This window comes from Fukomys damarensis, unplaced genomic scaffold (assembly GCF_012274545.1).
Source record: "Fukomys damarensis isolate Sample0158 unplaced genomic scaffold, DMR_v1.0_HiC HiC_scaffold_23, whole genome shotgun sequence".
In the NCBI taxonomy this organism is placed as follows: Eukaryota; Metazoa; Chordata; class Mammalia; order Rodentia; family Bathyergidae; genus Fukomys; species Fukomys damarensis.
In genome coordinates, this window is record NW_022900935.1 from 22,821,341 (window position 1) to 22,846,946 (window position 25,606).

Consider the following 25,606-nt stretch of genomic DNA (forward strand, 5'->3'; position numbering starts at 1 on the left):
CTAGCAATCAGCTAGCAATAGTTTTGCTTCCTGTTCCTATGACCTTATGTTCTGCTGGCCTAGAAGTCTTAGTTTCAGATGGGGAAAAGCTTATTCCAGGAACCACAACAATGATTTCATTGAACTAGAAGCTAATACTTCCTCCTGGTCATTATGGGCTCCTCATGCTTCTGAGCAAACAAGCTAAAAAGGGAACTACACTGTTGGCAGTGTTGTCTGAGCCAGACTACCAGGGGTAAATTGGAATATTACTCCCCAATGGAGGTAAGGAACAATATATTTGGAGTGAAGGAGATCCCTTAGGGTATCTCCTAGTATTGACATGCCTTGTTATTAAGGTTAATGGGAAACTACAACAACCCAATCCAAGCAGGATAATAAATGGCCTGGAACCATTGGGAATGAAAGTATAGGTCAATCTACCAGGTAAAGAACCAATATCAAGACATTACAAGAAAAGAAATAGATGCAAAAATACTAAACAAAATAATAACAGTTGAACTCAGTTATGTACAAAAAGAATGATACACCATGAGCAAATGATATTTATCCCAGGTATGTGAGGCTAGTTCAATATTTATTTTTAAAAATTTATTAGTACATGTTTGCAATACAAAATGATTACATTTGCTATGGAAAGGTGGTACATGTACATAACATTCTCTTTTTTCATTCTCTTCCCTCCTCTTCCCTACCCTTAGTTCAACATTTAGAAATCAATTAATTCAATCAATCATATTAGCAGACTGAAGAAGAGTAATCATACTACCATATCAATGCATTTTTAAAAAAATTATTTCACAAAACTTCAACATCCATACATGACAAAAATTCTTAGTAAACTAAGAATAGAGGGACATTTCCTCAGCTTCATAAAGAACGTACATGAAAACCTTATAGTTAATATACTTAATGACCAGAAAATTGACGCTTATTGCTAAAATCAGGAACAAGGCCATGTTGTTCCCTCTCATGGCTCCTTTTCAATATGTATTAAATGTCCTAGCTTATGTGATAAGAAAAGGAGGTAAATATATATAGTTTAAGAAGAAAGAAATAAAAAATATCTTTGTTTCTAGATGACAAGTTTGGCTCTGTAGAAAATCCCAAAGAATCGATACCACCATCACCAAAAACTTCTGAAACGAACAAAGGAGTAAGGCTAGAGGTATAAGATTAACATATAAAAGGCAAGCACTTTCCTACATACCAGCTGTTAGTAAGCTTTCCATGACCATAATGAAATACTTGAGATAATTAACTTAGAAAAGTTTTATTTTGGCTAACAGTTTTAGAGGTTCAAGCCCAAGATCAAGTGGGCCCTTTGCTTTCAGTCTCTGATAGGGGTGCTGCCAGATTGCAACGGCAGGGAGTGCTTGTTGGAGCAAATGCATTTACATCATGACCCAGACAGCAAAAGAGAAAGAGGAAGTGGGCTGGGTCCCACAATCCCTTTGGGGGGTACACCTCCAAAAATGTAAGGACCTCCCACTAGGCCCCATCTCTCAAAAGGCTCTACTGCCTTCCAATGATAACACCTCTTTGGAGATCAAACTTTTAACAGAGAGACCTTTGGGGGTCATTCAACATCCAAACTGTAGTCTCAACAATGAACAAATGGAAATTGAAGCATGTTATCAGTTACATCAATATCCTGAAAACTGAAATGCTTCGGTGTAAATCTAACAAAACTTGTATAAGATCTCATATCTTCTGGATATGGCTATATAACTTTGGTATATTGTTGGATATATTTTGAAGAGTTTTGTTTTTCTTTGTAGTGCTGAGGATCGAACCAAGAGCCTTGTGCATGCAAGGCAAGAGCTCTATCACTGAACCATATCCCCAGCCCATATTTTTAAGTGTCAATATTATATATAAGAAAATCTCTTTCAAGTATTTGAATTTAAGATGAAAAATTTTAATATAAATGGCTAAACAGTACAGTTCTCCAAAATGTTTACACTTGCTCTTAGCCAAAAGGCTGAGAAACAATTTCTCAAAAATTCCTTTAGGGAGTCCAAGAGCAAGAAAGTTTGAAGATACCTACTTTAGGAGAAAGATATGAGTAATGTGTTTTGAGAAGTAAAGAAAGATGGAACAGCTGATATCCTAGGTTGGAGTCAACACCATTCTTGTCTTGAGCCTTAAATTAAAATCAAATTCTTTTGTATATGAGGCACTGGAGCCCAGTCTATTGGGAGAAGAATGGAACAAAAACAGTGAATCTAAAAAGGAAAGAAAACCACTGTCACATAATAAACTATTACATTTTCTCCTTACCAATTGTTTAATGCAAACGCGTGGGATAACTTCTGTAAGAAATTGCAAACTTTGTTAAGGAGATAATTCTGATTCTTTGATGAACACTGGGTGAAGGAAAGCTCAGTACTTTAAATGCATGTATTCTCTGACCAGCACGTCATTGCAGAGCATTAGCAAAGGCCTTAATAGCTAGATGGAGAGTAGGGCAAACTGGTTGACATTCAGGCCTAGAGCTTGAGCCTGGAGGAGGCCAAGGGACTTAGATGTCTAAATTTCAATTTTAGGTTATGTTGCTGTGATTTATATACCTTTTTCCCCAAATGTTCCGTAAAGGTTTACATGAACTCCAGCTTCGTATATGCAACTTCATGTCTTTGCTCGAATATCTATTGGGCATCTAACTCAGTACATCCCAAACTGAACGATTCCAAGTTCCATCAATATCCCATTCTCAGTTAACACCGATGAATCCAGCTGTCTTTTACTTCTCCTTTTCTCAAACCTCACAGACATTCTCATCGGCGAATTGTGTTGGCTGAAACTAAGATGCCATCTCCATTTTGACCGCACCTGCTTGCTGCTCCTACACAGGTCAAGCCATCATCCTCTCAGACCCGACAACAGCAGCTGCCTCATGACAGCGTTCCCATTTCTGCTTTTGCTTCCTGTCTTACTTTCTGTGTTGCTGAGACACAATACCTGACACAACTTAAAGGAGGAAAGGTTTATTTTGGCTCACATTTTAGAAGTTTCAGTCCATGTTCATCAGGCTCAAACAGAAAAAAGCACGGTGGAAGTAGTGCCATGGAAAACTGTTCATGTCATGGTGGCTAGAAAGCAGAGCACAAAAGGAAGAAATAGGGAAGGACATATTCTCTTTTGAGCCACGCTTTCAGTGACCCACTTTTGGTGACCAGACCTTACTCGCTAACAGCACGTTTAGCCATAAACTCATCGGTGGACTATTCCACCAAACAGAATAGTGTCTCCGTGATCTAACCACCTCCCACCACCTCTACCTGTGAGCATGTGGGACTTTGAAGGGACATCTAGATATAAACCGTAACACTCCCCTACAACTTACAGAAGACAGATGATCTTTTAAAAGTATAAATCAGGTTGTCATTCCTCTGACCAATGTTCTCAAGTGGCTTATCAACACTGAAATAAAACCTGAAGTTCTCATGTGACCCATGAGGTCCGACGTACCTAGCATCCTACCACCTCTCTAATTTCATGTATATGTCTCCTTGGCCCAGCTGTGGACCTCCTTGCTAATCCCGCCATACAACAAATATGGTTCTCCCTTAGCACTTTTGAAATTGCTTAGGTTTTCCTCCTAGGTATGTATATGATTTTCTCTTTTACTTCATTCAGGTCTTTGTTCAAATACGACTTTCTCAAGAAGGCCTTCAAATTATCTAAAACTGACTACTATTCCCATCACAGCCCTCACAATTCATCATCCTCTTTATCCTTAGTTTAGCTTCTTTTTTTTCCCATAATACAAATCACTATCGGACACTTTATTATGCATTTGTTGGTTGCTTATTGCAATCAACAGAATGTAAGCTCTCACAAATTAAAATCTTTTTTTCTCTTACCACTTCATCCTTAGTACCTGGAAGGCACTTAGTAAATGAATTAAGTGAAAAGATATGAGTTTCATGATAGGAGATACCTTGCACTGAGAACCTTAGACAAGATGGTATAGAGAATGCCAATCTTCAGAACCAGAGATTACTGGCATGGTGGTGCATGCCTATACTTATAGTATTTTGGGAGGCTGAGACGGGAGAATCACAATTTAAGGGCCAGGCTGGGCAACCCAGCAAGACTCTGTCTTGAAATAAAAATAAAAAATGGTCTGGGGATGTAGCTCAGTGGAAAGGCTCTGTGTTCAATCCAGAGAGAGAGAGAGAGAGAGAGAGAGAGAGAGAGAGATGAATGAGAATGGAAGAGATTCCATCTAAGAATCTTAGACTTTCTGAACTATGTGGAGGGAGGAAGATTGTGCAACTCCACCTGACACCTGTATTACACTTAATTTAATATCGCAAAAGGTGAGGAAACTGAAGATCAGAAAAGTAAAATGACTTGTCCGAGGTTTTTGAGCTAAGTAGCAGAGCAGGAATCTGGAATTAGCCTTTTTTCTGACTCTAGTAATCACATTGCTTCCAAGACACTACAAATAATGTAGAAGAATGCCTGGAAAAGTTAATAATAGTTCAAGGAATGAGCCCATGGTTCACAGAGAAAGTGATGATTTATTTGGTATCATAAGACCAGAGAACGTTACAGACAGAACAAAGGCAGACCGGGAAAAAGGACAGAAAGTTTTAGGATAAGAAAGACAGTTAGATGGAGGAATGGTAAATAGTCATGATGTCTAAAGTTTAGTGTGCTGAAAGAGCATATTGGAAGTGTAGTCTGTAAGGGCCAGCATGTGGTTTAAAAAACTGGTGTTTATCATGGAGAATTAAGCCATAGAGCAGTGAAGTCAGAACACTGCTTTACTAAAGTCACTTGGGATGCCATGGACACTCTAGAGGGACCAAATGAATGTAGCAGTAGTCTCAGTCAAGGATCTCTTCCATAGCAATCTATGTTCTCTCTCAGTCTGGGAGAATGAGGTTAAAAGCAGCCTGACAAAGTGCCCTGACAAAGCAGCCACTAGTTAGCACTAGTGTGCCGACGGATAAGCCAAGCCCCCCAACTGGCAGGTTCCTCAATCACTCCTTGGCTTCGACCTGGTATTATGGATCACTTGGTGGAAAACAGAAATGCGGGCAGGGGTGAGGAGGGCACCCCAAAAGACCGCAAAACAGAGAACAAATAGCTCCACGGGTGAAGGATGTGGATAAGGTGGGACGGAGACAGTAGTGAGAGACAGATTGTGAAAGGCCTTGAGTTTTCAGGCATAAAAAGATGAATACTATCTTGAGGAAAATGGGGACCCAGAGAGGGGTTAGAGGCAGAGAGAGACATGATCAAACTTGCATTGTGGGCAAAGAGAAAGAAAAGTGGAGAGTGAGGAGACAGTTGCGGTGATTCTGGGAGAAAGGAAGAGTGGGCCATAGCATGGTGAGTAACTGCAGCGAGGGACAGAAGGGCAGATTCGCAGGGGATTTAAGAAATAAAACCAGACTAAAAAGTGAGTCATTAAAAGTGCAGTTTTGACAAGAAAGAATCAATACTTATTTCCCTATTGTAAATACACTTTTTGAATTGGGGTTTCTGCCTAAAATTGAGCCGGAAGATTTCATAACATCTTTGGTTCTAGATTCTAATCCATTCATTCAATACTGCTGACCATATCCTGTGGTGGAAACTGGGGACCAAGGATGTAGTCCTTGTTCTTTCCTACTGTGGAAGGACGGCCAAATCCTCTACTCTGCGGAACACGTTTTGTTGGAGGAAATACAGAACGCAGTGCAGTCCCGAAGGCCCTGGGGCATCCTGAGCCTAAGATTTTAAATGAAGGATTAAACAACGTGGGCAGTGGTGGCCTAGGCAAAGAGGCCAGAGGAAGCAGCCCCATTTCCTGATGGTCAGAAACTGTGGCCGTCACCTGATGCGTGACAGGTACCCAAGTGAGCTCAGCCGCAGGATGTACGTGGCTAAGCAGGTCTCACCTTCCCACTCACTCAAAAAAGCGGACGAACAGTTCCGCTGGTCGCTAGGGGCCGACGCCGGCGAGCTCGCCCTCACACGGCGCCACTGCGGCTCTGATTGGTGGAGACGCTACCCAGCCCCGCCTCCTGAGCGTCGACGAAGGTACCTTAGCGGGTTCGCGCAGCAGCGGCGGCAGGCCGGCGCGGGCCCTCGTGGGAGTTGGGGGGCCGCGCCTCAAATCTTGTACGGAGGCATGTTACACCCCTTATAGAAAAGGGGTCAGAGTGGGGCCTCCGGGAGATTCGTGGGCAGCGGCGGGGGGCTGACCGGGCTCCGTGCCCCTGCGGGTCACCTCGCTTGAGAAATGGCCGCGGCCTGGGGCGTGGGTACCGACCCAGGGCGGGTGAGAACTGGGTTCTCGGGTGTTTCAGACTCAGATCCGGACCCCTGGTCCGGGCGCGGGGGCCTGGTTTTGCTGACCCTTGTGCGCCAGTGAGACGGAGCAGCTCTCTGACACCCTCCTCTAAACCGCTCCACACCTTTATTATCAAGTCTTGAAGATCCACTTAGTGCCAAAGGATTGAGCGCATGCCTGGCGCCTTGGGCCCCTTGCTTTTCCCCTCTCTCCGCTCAGGGGCCCAAAGAAACTTTAAAAAAAGGTAACTCCTTCCAACAGGCTTTGGGGAACACAGGCATCCCGTTGGATGTGGCTCAGCCCTACATCCATTGGTTAACCACCTTGTCCCAAAGTCAGGAAAGGCGCATCCTGTCAACCCCCACCCTTCCTCATTTGAGAGGTGGGGATGGACACCTTCTCACACATTTTCTATACAGTAGAAACTTTAAAAACCCCCACCCTTCCTCATTTGAGAGGTGGGGATGGACACCTTCTCACACATTTTCTATACAGTACCTAGTGATGATAGCCACTTACATTTGCTAAGTACCTCTTTTCCCGTCTTACTTCCTCCTTAAAACCCCCTCAGACCAAGGAAACTTATTTTGCCTCTGTGCGGTTTTGAAGGTGAACTACTGGGTGCCTGTTGTAGGCTAAGCACAGCATTGAATAGTTCTGAGAACCCACACAAATCAAATTGGTTCCTTCCTGTTAAATTCAGACAGATGGGAGAAATTTAGACTTGTGATAAAGGTAGAAGGGTACAAGTACCAAAGGAAATGAAGAGAGGGGAGGATGGTCTTAAAAAGAAAGAAATGGTCTTGAAATTTGCAGGAGGGTCAGAAGTCGTTATGAGAGGAGGCAGCATTTAGCTGGAACCCGAGGGGGAAATTACAAAAGATAGATTAAGGCAGCTTGACAACTCACCAGGCTCATAAAAGAACATGGTTAATTTTGTTTGGGGGTGGGGTTTAGTGAATGGCTTGTAAAAGAGCCAAAAAAAGATGCATACAGTACTTCACATATAAGGTAATGTCTATTAAACCCAAGCAAATAGCTATTGTTTGAACACTCTTGAATATATGATGGAAATAACTTGAATGTCAGAGTTTGAATTTTTTCTGGATAATAGATGATACAGATTTTTAAACAAAGGGCATTGATCAGAGGTGTTTGGAAGGGATGGGATCCTGAGCCAGAAAGTCAACAACCACTGCAGTAGTTACAACTCTGCTTCTTTCCCAGGCCCTCCCAAACCTCCCTACCTTCAAGCTACAAGCATTTCAAAACCATGTTTCTAAAAACCAGCCATTTATATCTCTTCAGGTAAGTTACAGAAGTGTGGTGGTGTATTTACAAGTTGGTTTGTCCAGATATACTATAACTTAGTGCCTGTATTTAATATTGACAACCAAAAAATATATATAAATATCTTCCATCTATAAACAGCAGGGCAGAAGTGTCCATGTCTTCTTCAGCAGTAAGTTAGCCTCCCAAAGCCTTTTGTCGTGGTGATCGTCTGGCCCTCAGTGCACAGGAGACTAGAACCTGGCAGCCCTTCCCCTCTCCTCCCTGCACTTCTGTGCTCCCAGCTGGTCTTAGGCAAGGAAAGATTAATTTGAGGAAGAGACAGGAGTGGGCAAATCCTAAAATGAAGCCCAACCCTTAGGGCAGAGGATCCAGGCCTGCAAAGGGAGTGGTCACAGCCACCGCCTAGGGTAGAAGCCTTGTAGTTCATAGTTCAACTAGTGTGTCCTTGGCCATAGGTCCAGCCCTAATATTAGCTTGGTGAAGAAGGCAAGTGTCTGCACAGGGCCTGGTTCCACCTTCAGGCACTGAGCCACTCGGACTGAAGCCTGGGGTGTGGGGATAGGAGGGTGTGGCTGATAAAAAAATAATAACAAAATCAGTAATAAAAAAATTATAAAACCTGTTGCTTGTCCGAATAGATTTTAGCAACAGTCTTGCTTTTGTTAAAATTCTGGAGCCATTATAGTCCTGAACACTCTTCTGGACATCATCACTGCTGGCTGAAGAAAGGAGACCCAGGCCTGGCTCATCTGAGATGTCAGTTTAGAAGTCTCATCCAGCTGCCTGTGCTCCAGAAAGATCCTTGGGGCTGCTGGGAGCAGGCCGGGCTGGTGGTGTGGGGCGCCTCACACTTGGGAATCAGCTCCCAGAGGGCGGAACAACTCCTCAGGTGTCTTGTCACTTTGGTTGGCTCCCCCCTGCCGAAAGCCAGAAGCAATCTCATCGAAGGTCCGGCCTTTTGTCTCAGGAACTTTGAAGTAGGTGAAGATGAAGAACAGAATCAGGAGCACAGTGAAGATGATGAAGACATAGGGACCACACAATTGCTGGAAAACACACAGACACAGTTTAAATTGTGACCCCCATTCCAGTTGCAGGACTATGAATCAATTACTTCTGGGTTGTTGATCTATAAAAGGAAATGAATACCACCAGGGATGCTATGATGATTTTAAGTGAACCTGTTCCGACACCTGGTAGGTGACAGGCAGGAACGACATTCCAAGCTAAAAACCGCTGAAGTTGAGGTCAGTGTTCTTAGCCAGATAACTTGAACTTCTGAGCCTCAGTTTCCTTCTCAGCATGAATTTCTAACGAGAATGCTAGGAGAGCACTCTACATAGTACTATGTTTGGGGGTCATGCATGCAGATAAGAAATAGTGAATACAGAGACAATGGGGTTCTCACCTCCACATACTGGAAGCACATGCCCACAATGAAGTTTGAGGTCCAGTTGGAGAAGCCAGAGACAGCAAAGGCAGCTGGGCGAGGACCCTGGCTGAAAAGTTCAGCCACAATGAACCATGGGATAGGGCCAGGGCCCACTTCAAAGAAGGCCACAAAGCCAAAAATGGCCACAATGCTCAGATAGGACATCCAAGGCAGCTGCTCCTGTTGAGGAAGATTGGGGAGTTAGACTAGGTTGAGATGGCTCTTCAAAGTACACAGAAACTGCAGAGGCTCCTGCTTGCGGGTGGAAGGCAAGAGGCCTACAAATGGTCCTGGATTTAAGTCCTATGGGATGGTTCCAAGTCTGAGTCTACCCTCTGGGACTGGCAATATGATATCCATGTGGGAGGGCCTAAGAAGGCTCCAGTGTTGCCCTGGCTCTGGCTGTTAAGTTGTCTTTGGCAAAAGGAGAACATAAGGTGCCCAGCTCAGGCTGGCATGAAGCAGGCACTATGATACTGTATATAATCATTCTCTTGAAGAGGCCACAAGAGACGAAGACTTTGATTCAGATTGCAAATCTGCTGCTTATCACTTGCTGCATGCCCACTCTCTTTGCAATCAGGGACTTCCCATGCCTGAGATCAGCTTATAAATGCACTCATAACTTCCCTTCTCAGAGGTTGGACAAGTGTCTGGTACAAGTTATCACAGTGGTTACAGTTGTAGGCTTGAGGCCAGTAGGCCTGGGCTCATTCCTGACTTCATCCCTTATCTGAAATAGGGCTTTGGTTTTCTCACCCATGAAATGGGAATATTTGCACATCCCTAATCTGAAAATCTGAAATCCAAAATGCTCCAAAAATCTAAAACTTTTTGAGTGCTGCTGACATGACACCATGAGCAAAAATGCCACACTTGGCTTCATGTGATGGGTCACAGGCGAAATGCAGGCACACTAAGAATATTATAAAAGTGCTTTCAGCATACATATATGTTATACATGAAACAAATGAATTCTGTGTTTAGACATGAGTCCCATCCCTAAATCTATGCAAATATTTAAAAATCCAAAAAACTCTAACATCTAAAACACTTCTGCTCTGAGCACTTCCGATAAAAAATAATGCAAATGTAGTAGCAGAACTGCATTTCAGAGTTGTGAGAATGGAGTGAGACAGGTGTGTTTCTGCACCTCCATGGTGAGGAAGTAATACTTTCTAGGGTTGGTGTGAAGATCAACTGAAGCTTCAGTTAAAGGCTTTGAAAAGTTTGATATTAGCAGTGATCTGGGGAGATGAGAGCTTGGGGTCTAAGGCCAGAGGTGCTCTGTTGAGAAACGACCAAGCAGGGAGGAACATATTCAAGATGAGATTGAGTGGGATGGAAGGAAACAACTCCAGGAGTCAGAAGGTCAGGCGCCAGGCCAGGTGAGCAGAAGCAGGGAGAGCTCAGCCCTCACCTAGTGTGCTAGGCCCTAGTAGACTCCCCCTCCAGCGTCCCGCCCAAAACCTCTAGTGAGGAGCCACTCACCAGCAGTGCCAGCGCGATGGTCATGAGTACGGCACAGCCTGCCATGCCACCCAAGCCTATGAGGTGCAGGGTCCGCCGGCCAGCTCGCTCCACCACGAACAGCTGTGGACAGGGACAGTGTCAGGTCACCCTCTCGAAGCCCACCCACCCACAGGCTAGCATCAGTAGCCAAGAGAGCCGCACGGCACTGCACAGACAGCCCAGAAGTCAGGACTGCCTCTTCCTGGGGGCTCAGCTTAGGAGCCACACAGGGAATGAGGGGCAGAGAGCTGGCTGTAAGACCTGACAGCAGCATGGGCGTAAGAGACTGCCCAAACAGCTGAGCATCCCGGCTGTGACCCCAGGAGAGCATTTGCCATTTCTCTTCCCAATATCCATGTCGGCTATGTGCTAAGTAATGAGTCTCACAGGTTGTTGAGAATGAAAAGAGAGCGCTTACAGAGCACGTGACGCCTGGCTCCTGGTAAATGCTGTCATTCATTCTGTCCCAAGGCCCCAAGCTGGACCCTGGCTGCTCACACACAGCAAACACTCACCGACACGACGGTAAAGGCTGTGTTGACGATGCCTGAGCCGATGGTGGCATATACAGGCTGCTGTACTCCCGCTTTCTCGAAGATGCTCGTGGAGTAATAGAACACCTGCCAGACAGAGATTGCTGTCAGCTGGGCTGTCTGGCCCTCCCCTGCATCTGTACCAACGAGTGTGGGATACAGGGTGAGTGAAAACAAACGGGACATACTTCTCAGGCAGATGGGCACTGTACAGTGACCTTAAGGGCTTTGACTCTTAACAGGAAGCCTCTCCTAGAAGAGGTTTCTTTTTTTTGGGACTTGTTCACAGCGCACACTTGAGCTGGGGTTTGGCTGGGCCCATGGGAAGGGTGGGTGGGACACTCACAGCATTGATGCCCGACAGCTGCTGGGACAGCTGCAGCACCACGGCGATGAGGATGGGCTGGCGGTAGGCAGGGGAGCGGAACAGCTCCAGAATGGTGACCTTCTTCTCTCGCATCATCTGCCGACTCTCCTCCTTCATCTCCTGCAGATCTTGGCTCACGTCGGCGGTCCCTCGCAGCTTCTTCAGCACTGGTGGGACCGGAGGAAAGGTAGGGTGGCTCAGAGTGGGAAGAAGGCCAGGGCTCAGGGGGTAGGGAGGAGGGCAGGGCCCAGCCCATACCACTCTTGGCCCGGTTCTCCTCATTGCGGTTGATGAGCAGGAAGCGGGGGCTCTCGGGGCAGAAGGGCAGCAGGATGCACTGCAGCAGGGCTGGGGCGAAGATGACACTGAGCAGCAGGGGCCACAGCTCCTCATTGCCCATTATGGAGTCCAGGCCGAACACCTGGGGGAAGCAGGGGCTGTGAGTCCCCCTCTATGCACTCTACTCCCGTGCCATCCCGCCAGGCCTGGCCTGCTTGAGTCAGCCCTGCTTAGGGAAAGAGCTCGTTATGGAGTTTCTGCCACTCACATGAGGCTTGACCTCCCTCAAACTCAGTTCCCTCACCTGTAACAGGAGAAAGTAGGACCTAACTCGCGGCATTACTGGGAAGACATTCGACAAGGCTACGAATGTCTCTGGCACAGAGTATGGGGGTGGTTACTCTGCCAAAGGAAGATTTGAGGGATGGGATGGGGATGGTGGCGCGTTCTGGAGATTGGATACAGTGCACCTGAAGGCCCGCAGGCCTGGAGGCACAACACAGCCTGGCATGTTGCGGGACCTGAACGCTAAGAGACTGTCCTCTGCAGAGCAGTGGAAGGCTGAGTGGAAGGCTAACTGGAGAACTCTGCCTTGTTGGCCAGGCAGACCCAGCCCTGGCTTACCTGTGCAATGAGGATGCCAACAACGATGCCCAGCTGGTGCAGGGTGCCCAGAGCCCCACGAAGAGCTGTGGGTGACACCTCCCCAACATACATGGGCACGAAGCCCGTGGTGAGACCGCAGTATACACCAATGATGAAGCGGCCCAGGATCAGCATCTCAAAGGACTTGCTCAGTTTCGAGAAGCCCATGAGCACAGCAGACACGAAGGCCAGCAGGTTCATCATCAGCATAGAGTTCCGCCTGGGGGTGGAGTCATGGTCAGGAGAGTCCCCGATCCCCTGATGCTCTAGGGGCTGAGCTACAGGTGATGCCCCAGAACAGGCAGTCTCCCCTCCCTTACCCGACTCCCACTTAGGACTCCCCCAAGGGCAGGGCCAGGGCCCCTCCTGCTCACCGGCCAAAGCGGTTAACAAAGAGGCCCACAGAGAAGGACCCAATCATTCCTCCAACAGAGAAGATGGCCACCGAGAGGGACCAGAGTGTGGTGAGTGTGGTAGGCAAGATGGGCTCCCCATAGCGATGGATCCATGTCTGGTTGTAGAACTCCTCGATCACCTGCAGGGGAGAAGCAGCTTGGGTGGGTACTGAGACCAGGACCTATGCTTCCTGCCTCAGGAGGGTCCTTTACCACCAGATGCTGGAGGGCCCAGGGCCCATCTCTGTGGTAAACTCTTGAGCCACATCCCTCTTTTTGTGGGCCTCAGTTTCCTCAGGTGAGCAGCAGAGGCTGTGCTCCATCTCTGAGAGCCAGCTCTCACCCTCCTCCCAAGGCGTGGTTTCTAGTGCCTGGGTTTCACATGTTCACAATTGCTGGGGATGTCAAATGACCTATGGGGCAAGTACAGACACAGCAGAGAGGTACAGGGAGAAAATGCTCCTACCCACTTGTGCCTTTTCTCAGCTGGTAATAAGGTGTTCCAAGGCTCTAGCTCTAGACTAGCCCTTTTGCCAACCCCCTGTTGGGGAGGAAACAACTGGACAGGACAGATCCTGCCATGCAGGGGCTCTGTGGGAGTGCACTCACTGACTCTGCACTTGCCTGGTGTGACCAACTCACACACATCACCCTTCGGACATGCTCACAACGCTCACACTGTTACTTTCTGCTCCTCAGGCTCAGTTCCTTTCTGGCTGGCCTGGGAGTGCCATCCCGAGGCATGGTCTCCTCACATTTCCATCCAGGTGCCCAGCTGGTAGGTCTAGGGAAAGGCAATGGACAAGGAAGTAAAGCAGTTCCAGGAACTGGAGACACCTGTCCTGGACAGAGCCCTGCCCCTACCCTGGGGAGGCCCTGGACCAATGCCAAGATCAGCACACTCTCTACCCTTAGGCAACACAGACTGGCCAGACCCATCCAGTATATATGTAGCCAGGCACAGGCTCTACTGCCTAGAAGGAGCTTCCTGTTCACACATCCAGTCATATACACACACGGTTATATTCATATCATCTGAAGTCTCCTGGCCTGGCCAGTCACAAACCTGCATGCCTCTCCTCCCTTCCCACTCGCAACTCCCATTCAATTCTATGCAAACCCAACCATGCCAACACCCCTCACCAGAAGTATGCACTATTTATACACAAGGGGCGTTATGCAGACTTTATCCTCCATCATCTTTGCTCTTTCTTCTCCCTTGCCCCTCCAGAGCCACAGAGGTCTAGCAGAACAGAAGCAGTAGGTAGCCACACTTCCCAGAGAGGAAATCAAGGCAGTCCCTGGAATGCCCTTTGGGTATACTGAGCCCAATGTAGAGAAACCTGTCTTGAATCGGTGGGCCTCCACCGAGCTCCTGCAGTCCGGACTCTAGGGGGTTACAATAGCTTTTGGTGGGTGAGGCAGCCCCAGGGATCTACGTGGCTATTCCAGGGAAACCAGACAGCACAGTGATTAGGAACCTGGACTCTGAGTTGGAACACAACCAAATTCAAATCCCAGCTCTATTCCTTCCTTCCTTCCAGTGTGACCATGGGCTGATTATTTCATCCTCAGCTAATTTCAATTAATGCATCTTTAAATGGAGATATCATGCATCACTTAACAATGGAGATCCATTCTGAAAAGTATTATTAGGCAATTTCATTGTTGTGCAAACATCAGGAGAGTGCACTTAACACAAACCTAGATGAGTAACTTGACATGACCTCTTGATACAGTCAGGAGATATGGTATACGGTAAACATGAGATGTACGAGGCTGCTCCTGCTGGGGTAATACAGCAAAGTGTTTCATAGAAGCTTTTTTCTTTTTTTCTTTTCGGGGATCAAACTCAGGACCTTGAGCTTGCAAGGGAGGTGGCAGCACCAGAGCTAAATCCCCAGCCCTTTTCTTTTCTTTTTAACTATGTAGAAGGAATATACTCTTCAAATAATAACAAAAATACAGTAAAGACATAAATCAGTAACGTAGTCATTTATTATCAGTCACTATTGTACTGTTATGTATAGTATTGAGTCCTGTATATAATCTTATGCAGCAGACAGCACAGGAGGTTTGCCTACAATGGCATCACCACAGGCAGACACGTACGTAATGTACCAAAGTAAAATGTTACAGTGGCTATGATGTTGCTAGGCCATAAGAATTTTTTATCTCCATTATAATCTTAGGGGACCACCACTACATATGCAGTCAGTCATTAACCTAAATCAGTATGGTGATGACTATGTCTAATTCATAGTGGTGTGAGGAGTCAGGGAGATCTACTTATAGCGCTTCTACAGTGCCTTGTAGTACCCCACCCCTAGTTACCCAACACTCACTGGTACTGGTCCCAAGGTAGTGTGGACCACTGACAACGTCTTACCAAGTCTTACCAAAGTCTTCATGCCACAATTCAAAAATCAAGGTTCCTGCCATGGGTCAACCCAATCTCCCTATCTACCACTGACTTCTACCTCCACCTCTATGCTCAAAGCAGCGGCTACACCTTTGCTCTCCATACCATTTCCTCATCTGTCCCTGCCTCTGGAAGATGTTACTCTTGCCTCTGAGATCCCAGGATTTATTCCCCCTGTGGACAGGAACCAGAGCCTGTGCTGGGGCTGCCTGAATCAATGGATAAGAATCTCAAGACTCCTCCTAGAAGCCCCTGATTCTGATGGGGACAGAGACAAGGCAGATTTTAACAAAACAAAACACACAGTGTTTGTGTTCAAGGAACAAAACCAACTGCAGAGGACCAGCTAGGAACAGTAATGCCTCGTTTATCAGGTTATGCAGAGAACAAGCTGTTCTGGATAACAGAACTATCCAAATACATGATGCTTGCTCCTCCCAAGGCCCAAATGTTCCCGACTTAGCATCAAGATGGAAATCTTTCTCCCTCTGTCACTCAGGGACTGACCAGACCTACAAGGAGAGATGTCTGTCCTTAGCTTTTGATTTCTGCAATTCACAGGTCTGTCTTGCCCAGCCCTTCTTATGGTTCAAGGGCCGCTCTCCTACAATTCTCCACGCCCCTTTTAAAATCTGCCAAGAAGTCAGCTATTAAACCTGGAGATCGAACCTAGTTTCTGTCCTTAGCTGCACTCCCAAGCACACACACTTGAGACAGGGTCTAAGTTGCCCAAGCTGTATTCAAACTTGTGATGCTCCTGCTCAGCCTCTCAGAGTGCCTGAATTACAGGTGTGCACCACCATGCTCAGCTCAGCTCAGCTAATGGGACTTGTCTGAATTGTGTGCAAAGAAAATGCAAGCAAGTTCTGAAACTACTGACCCGAGCAGAGAATGTGATGCTGAGGGTTCTGTTCTGACAGCTCAGGGTGACTGTTAAAGGAGCCAAACCTCTACGTCTCCTTAGTCTCTCTGCTGCTCAGATTACTTATGGGGCCCAGAGGGGTGAATAGCCAGCTCTGTTCACTTCAACCTTGGTCCAGACTCATCTTCTCAACCCCCCAAACCAGCAGCACTTCCTGGGCAGTGGGTTTCTGCCTTGGCATCTGGAATGTAACATTTCTGAGAAGCCAGGCCCATTTCCATTCCTGCTACTGGTTTGAGGTTTTCATGTCCTCTCTTAGAGGGGACTGCATACGACCCTTGGCCCAAGAAAGGCAGAGGATCCCTGGAGTCACAAAAATCCAACACAGGAAAAGTCTGGGTCACCTTTGCCACCCAGTGACTGCCCTTAGGGAGGAGCCTGCTGTCTGCAGGATCCCACAGAGCAATTTCCACAAAGTCCCGGGCATCCTCTTTAGCCATGGCTGTTCCCGAAGGATCGCACCCACCTCCCGTACCCATCAGAAGCCTGGAAATCACCCTTGATCTTGCTGTTGTCCCTAAATCTCTCGATCCCCAGGTCCTGTGGATTCTGCCTTCTGATTTGTTCGACTTCTTTACCCAGGCAGCACCTACCCTGGGTCTTGCCTAAATGCTGTTCCCAGACTCTTTTATTTCCCAAAGCCAGATACCATTTCCTACAGTGACTTACTCCTCTGTATGGCAGTCAGAGCCCTGCAAATGTGCCTGCCCTCCACTGCTCTTCTACTCCCTTCTTAGTTGATTCACACCCTCTCCACCTTGTGCTCAGGGTCTGCTGAGTGGGAGCATAAAGGGGAGAAAGGGAGGGTCCTGGTCAGTTCCAGGATGACCTGTGGGCAGTCAAGGGGCTACTGGAGATCTCTGCGGAAGGCCCTCATTGAACACAGGGCAAAGGAGCCCCCTGATGATGCCATGGGGGCTCCTGTGAGAAGCTGTTGGCTGTACAGCACAGGTCTTAGGATGGGATGAACTGCAGGAAAGAGCTATTCCTAACCCAGCAGCTGGGGGGCGTGGGGGTGTGCTACACACTTCAGAGAGCATTCTGGGAATCCCCAAGCCACTCTCCATCCACCAGGGCCAGGCAAATTTGGGCGAGCACCCCACACATTTGGCCACCTACAGAGGAAGTTCTTGTGTCCTCTATAACTGAGGTATTCACAGAGGGGCAGGAGGCATAGCAGTCTCTGACGCATGGAATAAAAGGAATGAGCCATACTGTCATCACTGTTGCTCTCTCAGGGAGAGAAACCACCACCTTCAGAGAAGCAGCAGAGTCAGGGTTTCTGTTTTTATACTGACAGGGACAAATTACTGCCCTAGGGACTATACATGTACAGCATAAAGGAAGAACACAAAGGACTAGGGGCTTGCTTGCCTCTGGAACCCCGGCGGGCACAGGGCCCAGCTTTCCAGGCCTCTAAGGATGAGACTGCCCACCCTGTAAATGGTGAGTTCCTTGTCTAAGGGCGGCATACAAATCAAACTGATTTAAAGCACAAGCTGGTAGCATTTATGTAAGAGATTAGGTAGGACTTATCAGGTAGGGTCTTTGGGCTACATGTGGCCTCTATTGCTTGTTTTTCTTCCAATCCTTTAAAAGTGTGAAACCATCATGGGCCACAAATAAGCTGCTAGCTGGGTTTGACCCTCCTGCCAAACCATGATCCAGGATTCTAGCTCCTGCTAGGAGGTTTGTCTGGGAACTTCTGGCTGGTCTGACCATCCTTCCCTGAATACACTACCCTACGGGTCTTCTACTCCATCCCAGCAAAGCCCTAGGCTAGGTTACTGAGTTAAAAAGCTCCCTCTCAGCCCTCCTTCCTCTCTCCTAGATGTTACTGGATGGGGGGATAAAGGGGTTAATAAGGCAGCTGGGCTTTCAGCTTGTTAAGAGGAAGAATGGGTCAGTTTGTCCAACTCAGGCCCACAGCCTGGCCTTGACCCCTGCTCTGGCCTCTCCCTCCCTTCTTCTCTCCCTCCAACTCTCAGTGTAGAGCTACGTCTCCACAGCAACTCAGCCACACCTCAGGGTCAGCCAGGGATTCAGGGCCAGATGTTCCAGGTGGAGGTCCCCCTGGGCCTCTCCCTGGGGCCCAGGTTAGAGGTAAAAGCTGGCCCCAACCCAGGGCGGATGACAGGACCACCCAGGCTCCTTGGAAGAGCCTCATGGACGGCCTCCAAACTGAGGCCGAGCCTTTGTCTGCCACAGCAACCTGCTCATTGGCCCACAGCCTCCAGAGCCTTCCCTGTAGATGCAGGGGCCTTCATCTCATAGTGGCGTCCCCTGGCAAAGCCCTTCTCTGCCCTCAGGATGAAGGGCCTCCTCACGCTATGACTCACACGCCTTGCTCTGGCAGACATAGTGAGCCCCTCACACCCCTGTGCTTTCATCTGCATGTCATTGGCTCAGCGAACACACAGGTACTTCTCTCTGGAAAACCATCTTTTAACCACCTTTCCTGCCCTACTGCAGCAGGTCTCAAATGGCCAATTCGGCCCCCTCAGGGGACATCTACGGCCAGAAACATCCTCAGCTGTCACACTGCCTCCTGGTATCCAGTGGGTAGAGGCCAGGGATAATGCTAAACACCGTACAGTGCCCAAGGCAGCAACGCTAAAGAATTATCCAGTAGAAACGTCCACAGCACTGTTAGGCAGTCCTGCTATATGGGCTGCATATCCTCACTCCTATGGAACCTGTCCCCATTTCCATCACTGCCCACAGACAGCTAACTACAAGGTTACCCACACTCACTTTAGACTGAACCTCAACCCAGACGTGGTCTGTGTTGCTAATGTCTGGCACAGGACTGGAGAGTCATTACTGAGGAGAAAAACAAACCTAACTGAGGGGCTTAAGGGATGACTGGGCCATAACAGGGTGTGATAGTGTAAGAGATGGTGCAACTTGTGTGGGAAACTGTTGCAACGTCTGTGCATGACTGGGCTTGACTCACCTCTGAACGCAGAGCATGAGGGATCAGCTGTTTGGCACTCCCAGGCATGTGAAAGGATATTAAGGTGCCCATCTCTGACTGTGTCTGTCCCCCACAGCAATCAAGGGCACAGAGTAGAGCCAGACTTCCTGGGTTCAAGTTCCAGCTCTGCCACTCATTAGCTGTGTGTCCTTGGTTTAGTTGCTTACCATCTCTGTGCCCCAGTCTTACGAAACAGGGATTATGACGTGCATTTAATGGTATTATTTTGAGGAACAACTGGACTACCAATTATAAAGTGCTTACATCAATGCCTGGCAGTTAGTAAGCTGTAAGGGTTAGTGGTGATAGTTAAAGAAAGAGGGGACCCAAAACTCTAGATGCTGACAGAGACAGGGAGGTTGCCTGGAGCCTGAAGCCAGCTCAACTGAAGGGCACAATGTTGGGTTGAAATGGGGGCCTTGCTTTCAGCCCAGTTTGGTTACGTCACTGCCAGGTCATCCCCTCAGACCTCACCTCCTCCATGGACCAGGACCCTCTCCCACGGACCCGTCTCTCTGGCTTCTGAGGCGGCCTTGTTCTCAGGAGTGATTAGGCTCATGGTGACTTGCCACTGTAGAGGGGAGAGGCTGTCCGCAGGTGGGCCTGGGACACTTGTGCTATTTGCTCCCTTTGACTGCGCCTGCCTCTTCTACCTCCTTCCCCTTCATGAGGGAGAGGGACCACGTGGCACAGGTGTCCCAGGGATGCCATTATCACTCAGTGTGGGGCAGGGGCAAGGCACAGGGTGGGAGATGCAAGAGACCTGCAGTCCAGCTCCGGCTCAGCCTCTCACTGGCCAGGCACCCTCACCTAGCCTTGGTGTCCTCCTCTACACGTGGGGAAGATCATCTCAGCCTGCCTGCCTCACAGAGCTGCAGGGAAGACGTAATTTAAGGGTAGAGGCTTTGTAAACATGTACAATAATATCTCGATGAATTGACACTTCCAGGAGGAAGCCCTTTTGGGTCTGTTTTATGGCAGGAACAAGCTTCAGGTAATGAACGGCAGGACTGGCCTCCTCACCATTAGTGGGCAAAGTGTCTTCATGGGAGCAAGGCCAAGACACCACTGCTTCCTCAGAAGTCCTCGGGAGCAGACAAGGGAAGCTGGTGCGGGCAGCGCAGGCAGTCAGCAATGCCACACCGGGGAGCACTTCATGCCACTGCGTCTTTGCACGCGCTGTTCCCTCTGCTTGGATACCTAGCCCTCCTTCCCCGTGAGGCCAACTGACCATGCGAGGTCCAAGTCGGCTGCCAAACTCTTCACAAAGCCTTTCCTGTCTTTCCCATCACCCACCCCAGGGCCGGTCACTCCCTCCTATTGCTTTCCCAGCATCTGGAAGGCCTCCCTGTCTGTGGGTTCAACCAACTGGGGAGCATAAATATTTGAAAAATAAAGATTGTATCTGTGCTAAACATGAACTACCTTTTCCTCCCTTGTTATCAGTTCCCAAACAGTACCACACGGCAGTTACATTTACACTGCATTATGTATTATAAGTAATCCAGAGATGATTTTAGGTATGTGGGTGGATGTGGTATGTGATGTACAAATACTAAGCCAATGGAATACAGGAGACTTGAGCATCTGAAGATTTTGGTATCTGTGTGTGTGTAGGAGGGTGGGTGGGTCTTGAAACCAATTCCTCATGGGTACTCACAGGAAATCGTGCCTGGCTTTTCTGAGGGGCCACCCCACCCCTTCTGGATGGGGAGTCCTGGGTGGGGGTCAGGGCCAAGATCAGGTCAGACCACCTGAGAGAGTTCAAGGCCATACTCTCCCCCACCAGGTTGTTTAGAGTGGACTCTGGCACACAGTGGAACTACAGAACTGAATCACTGTGCCTTGACTCAAGGACATGACTCAAGGCCCTACCCATGCAGTGTTCACTCTGCTCTGCTCTACACCTATTCTACACAACCCCAACTTGCATTTCTTATTCTTCCATCTGCTAAACCCTCTTCCCATGTTAAACTAATCACTTATAATCTGTTCTTGGCTGGAAACACCCTGCCAGGTCTGCGAGACATATCTGTAAAATATGAAATTAAACAGACTAAGTACCTGCATGCCTGCCCAGGAAATGCCACTAGATGTGTGTGTTCTCAAGTGGCCTTCAGGCAGCTCAGCCTAAATGATCCCATAAATGCAGTTTTACAGCCTCAGTGGGGCCGTGTGTACTCACCCGTCCTTCTCTGATGCCCTGGTCAGCCGTTCTGCTCACTGTCCCCAGCAGTACCAATCTTTCACCGATTTCTGATTAGAGGGAAGCCCTAAGGGCTGAAGACTTTTGTTCTAGAGTATTCGCATCCTCAGAAGGATCTTGGTCTATCTATTCTGGTCAGTGCAGCCTCCTGGCTCCTGCTCCAACACCACCTGCCTCCTACAGAACTCCACTTCACTTCCTATTTTTCTCCCTCTCCTCCTCCTCTGATTGCTTACATCGTGTTTAGAGTCTGCAGTGCTGGGGATGTGGCACAGTGGAAGAGCCGTTGTTTAGTATATGTGAGGCCCTGGGTTCAACCCCTGGTACCAGAAAAAATACATATGCAATAAAAACAAACAAAAAACAACCCTTCCAGCCATTATGACTTCTCATTTCTCTCTTCTCTGCCAAGTTTCCCGAGAAGGACTTTTTACCCTTTTTTAAAAATTTTGTTTTGCTTCTGTTTTTAGATGTTATCCTCCTATATTGCTCAGGCTGGTCTCAAACTCATGGCCTCAAGAATCCTCCCACCTCAGTCTACCGAGTAGCTGAGATGACTATGTCACATTACACCCAACTCCACTTCTACTCTTTCCATTTCCCTCTCCCTCTTCAACCACTACAGGAAGGTTTCCACACCACTCTGCCTGGCCACCAGCCACAAGGCCACATCACCTCTCTCCTTTGTCTTGCAAAACTCATCTATGGGTATAACTCTTCCCCATAGGGTCCTCCTCTATCTCTGGGGCTGTTCTCAGGGATTTGAGCCTTGGTCCTCTCTTTACTCCAGTCTCCCTAGATCTTCCTCCACACCCCCTTGGACACTAGTGATGGACACTCAGCTTCTCTCCAGCCTGGGTCTAAGAAGCAGACCCATATGCACAAGTGCTTCCAGTCCATCTCCAGTGGCGCCTCACTAAACCCCGGTTCTTGCACATCCCACATCTACCAGCTCCTTCCCTGCTGTTCCTCCTCAAAATCACACATCTCCAAGAAGACATTTTTGAACCTTTCTCTCATCCTCACCCAGAACTAGTAATGACTGAATTCTGTCCATTCCATCTGAAGCTTTGTTCTAATGCCATTAGTGCAGCAGCAGCCTTTTTGCTAGTGTCCTGGACTCTAGTCCTACTTTCTCAGATCCATCCCATTATGCCAGACACCTGAATCCACTTCCTAAGATGTAAGTATGATGCCTGTCCTGAAATCCATCATCCAGTGCCATTCTGACTATGCCACATCATGCTGATACTTTGTAGCTCAAACCACAAGGCCCACAACAGCCCCACTTCGGCTGGTGTTAGGCTCCCCAACTCACCCTCTCCTCCATGTAGACACCCCAAACTAGTCACCATTTACTGAATAGCTGGCTATCTTCCCTCTGGGCTTTTTACTCCCTCCTCTGCAGACTCCCTACCCACCCTTCCTACCCTGTTCTGTTTTTGGAACACACCTCTTCTATCCCTCCTTTTAGAGTCCTAGTTCTGTTGTTGACTTACTCTGTGACCACAGTAAAGTCATCATCACTTAATCCAGTATTTCTCAACTTTGGCCACACATTAGTCATTTAGGAAGCTTTATACTGATCCCAGATCAATTAAATCAGAATCTGGAGAGTGTCCAGGGGACCTCAAAGTGTCACCAAGGCAGAGAGCTCAGGTTCCCTGTTTTCCTCCTCATCTGTACCCTATCTGTACAGATTCCCAAAGGAAGCCAACTCCAACGCACACACCTTGGCAAGAGCTGTTCAGAGCACTTAGCAAAGCTGAGCTAGGGGCTGTTCCAAGCATGGACCCACAGTCACCATGTTAGGCAAGCTCAGAAAAGTCCCTGTCAGTGCTACTGGAGCTGAGCATGACTTGGCAAGCCAAGAGCTCCCAGTGGCCTGCTCCCCAGAACCAGGCGTGGCCACGCAGCCACCCTCCGCCCACTTGGAATAAGCTCAGCCCTGGGTCCACACACTGCCCACTTCCTCAGACAGGAACCTGTCCTCAGGATCAGTCACACTCACTTTCCAGCCCCACCTGTCTGGACTCAGTGAGCCTGATCCTGACAGGAGGACTCCACTCTCATTTCATCCTACCTGTGAAGGCATTTTTAAATGACAGGGCAATTATTTAGGAAGACAGCCTAAGGCTGTGGAAACAAAAGAACTTGGCTTCTGACTCCACCATTCACTAGTATGTGTCCTTGGGCCTGCTGAACAGTTGCCTCAGATGCCTCATACTCAAATTTCTGGATCTATAAGGTAGAAACCACCACTCAACTTTATAAATGCATACATGAAAATCACCTGGTACAAAGGGACTCTGTTACAATTTCCTTTTCTTCCCCTATACCCCTTCTCTTTTCCTCTCTTCCCTAAAGCAAAGGTGGGGCTAGACAGGGTGGCCAGGGTCCCTCCCTTCCAGTCTTGATGTGCCAAGGAACAAGTGATGGCAGGCTTAGGATGCACTGTGGGGAAAAAAGTCAGACCTCCACCCCTGCATTTCCCTGGAGCAAGATGCCATTTCTGCTTGGATTGGCACTGGGCCTCCAGGGGGAGGATGCAGTTTTAGCCCAGAATTGAATGCCTTACTCAGGGGAGTGCTGTGAGTAGAAGCGGGTGTGAGCATCAAGGGCCCGATGGGGAGGTGTCAGGCACCAGCTCTGCCTGACTGGCTGGGTGAGTTTCTACTCTATGGCCATCCTCCATCCCGTAGAAAGGGAGAAATGTCTGCTGCTGACCTGCCTGCCCACCCTGGAGTTCACAGTGGGCACCAAGCAAGATAAGAACCAGGAGTGCCCTCAGAGACACAGAATTACACTGCAGTACAGCAACATGAAAGTGAGTGTTGCTTTAATTATCATAAATGTCTGTGTAGGGTGGGAGGTTGGTCATGATGATCTAAAAGCCCTAGGATTCTGTGGCCCCCAGGATTCCGTGGGCCCTGAGATTCTATAGTGCCGGCTGGGGAGGCTGACAGGTAAGCTGATGTCAATGATTCTGATACCCAGGTAGCAGTGTGAGCATGTGCGTGTGTGCGCACACACACTCGTGGTGTAGCAGAGCAAGCTGGTGTCTAGAGGCCATGGTGGTGTGGTGTGGTACTCACCTTCTGGGGGGCATTGATGACACCAGTGTTGTAGCCAAACTGCAGAGATCCAAGCACTGCCCCTCCCACGGATAGCATGAGGCGGCCTGTCACCTTCTGTAGAGAAATAAACCACACAGTCACAGGCATGTCTGAGCCCAGGTTACCACAGAGCAGGGCTGAGGCTGGAAGGTTCCCATGTTCAGATGTTTTGCTTGACTTTAGTTCAACACCTGTTCTCCTCTGGGAAAACTCGGCCATTTCCTGACCTCAGATGCCCGAACTGGCCCAGCTGACTTCTACAACTTTTCCTGGTGAGAGAAGGCAATTGTGATCTTCTCCCTCTGGCTACAGAGAGGCCTTTGATTCTCTGGGGTCTCATTCTCCTGATAGGGCCATACTTGGACTCCAGACTCTGATTAGGAGGCCCAGGAATCAACCCTGCCATGCAAGGGGGGCCAAATTACAAGAAGGGAACAGCATAGGTAGAGAGGAGGTGTCCTGGATTTGGAGCCAAAGGTGTTGACCTCTGATTCCAGCCCATCTCCCTACTTGCTCTGTGAACCCTGCCCCACTACTTTCTCTACTCTCTGTATGCTTATCTACAAAATGGGAACAGTCAGCTTTGGAGACATGGTCCTGCCTGCCTGCCATTACCCACCATTCCCAGGGCAGGAAAACCTAGTTAGGAGGACAAAACAAGTCCCAGATCACTCAGGGGTCTCCAGAAAAGCCCCAGCTCTGGACTTCCCATTCAGTGCCCCTCACACAGCAATGCCCCCTTAAACTACAAGTTTCCAAGGGTTATCTGGACACAGACGAAACACCAGCTAGAAGAGTGCTTTGGAAAAGAACACAATACAAGTTTGAGTACAAGTGTTGCGTCAAAATATTTCTAATGGACAAAGGGCTACAGGAGAAAAAGGACGGTAAAGTTCTGTCCCCTGGCAGCCAAAGGCATGAGGCAGCAGGAAGGGAAGAGGCCAGCAGGTGAAAGGCCCTGCTTACACATAGGTGAAAGGCCAGCCAGCTGTCCACCTGGCTAGAGAATGGTAGAGACTTTGTGGCTTTTAAAATGAAGGAGCCATGAAATGTGATATGTGGCAGGCCCTTAATTGGCTATAGGAGTATGGAGTCTGAGGAGGCATGCCTGAGAAATGGCTGGCGTCACTCTGCAGCTCACTAGGCTGGGCACTGCAGTCAGGGAAGGAAGGCTCAGCAGCCTGAACCTCAGGAGTCTGGAGATGCTAGCAT

General features: G+C 48.3%; 1 protein-coding gene and 1 long non-coding RNA gene across 2 annotated transcripts; one reads left to right on the top strand and one right to left on the bottom strand.

Annotated features, from left to right (window-relative positions):
* Window positions 1-7,563: 7,563 nt before the first annotated feature.
* Slc2a1 (solute carrier family 2 member 1) lies at window positions 7,564-24,628 on the bottom strand. The gene is made up of 9 exons (XM_010634156.3): window positions 24,374-24,628; window positions 12,731-12,891; window positions 12,336-12,576; window positions 11,691-11,853; window positions 11,412-11,599; window positions 11,048-11,152; window positions 10,512-10,613; window positions 8,997-9,200; window positions 7,564-8,634 (listed from the first exon to the last, which is right to left on the bottom strand). The coding sequence occupies exons 1-9, from the start codon at window positions 24,611-24,613 to the stop codon at window positions 8,434-8,436; spliced, it is 1,605 nt and encodes a 534-aa protein (XP_010632458.2). The 5' UTR covers window positions 24,614-24,628; the 3' UTR covers window positions 7,564-8,433.
* Window positions 11,558-20,466, top strand: LOC104869098. The gene is made up of 3 exons (XR_004518575.1): window positions 11,558-11,619; window positions 17,415-17,541; window positions 20,022-20,466. It is a non-coding gene; the product is annotated as an uncharacterized LOC104869098 (long non-coding RNA).
* Window positions 24,629-25,606: the final 978 nt, after the last annotated feature.

Excerpts from the sequence above, each read along its gene's own strand:
- Slc2a1 (XM_010634156.3), bottom strand. The coding sequence starts at position 24,613 with ATGGCCGAGTTTTCCCAGAGGAGAACAGGTGTTGAACTAAAGTCAAGC. Across the intron at positions 11,854-12,335 it reads TTGGCATCCTCATTGCACAG|GTGTTCGGCCTGGACTCCAT; the intron begins GTAAGCCAGGGC and ends TGCTTCCCCCAG. Across the intron at positions 9,201-10,511 it reads CCATCGCGCTGGCACTGCTG|GAGCAGCTGCCTTGGATGTC; the intron begins GTGAGTGGCTCC and ends CTTCCTCAACAG.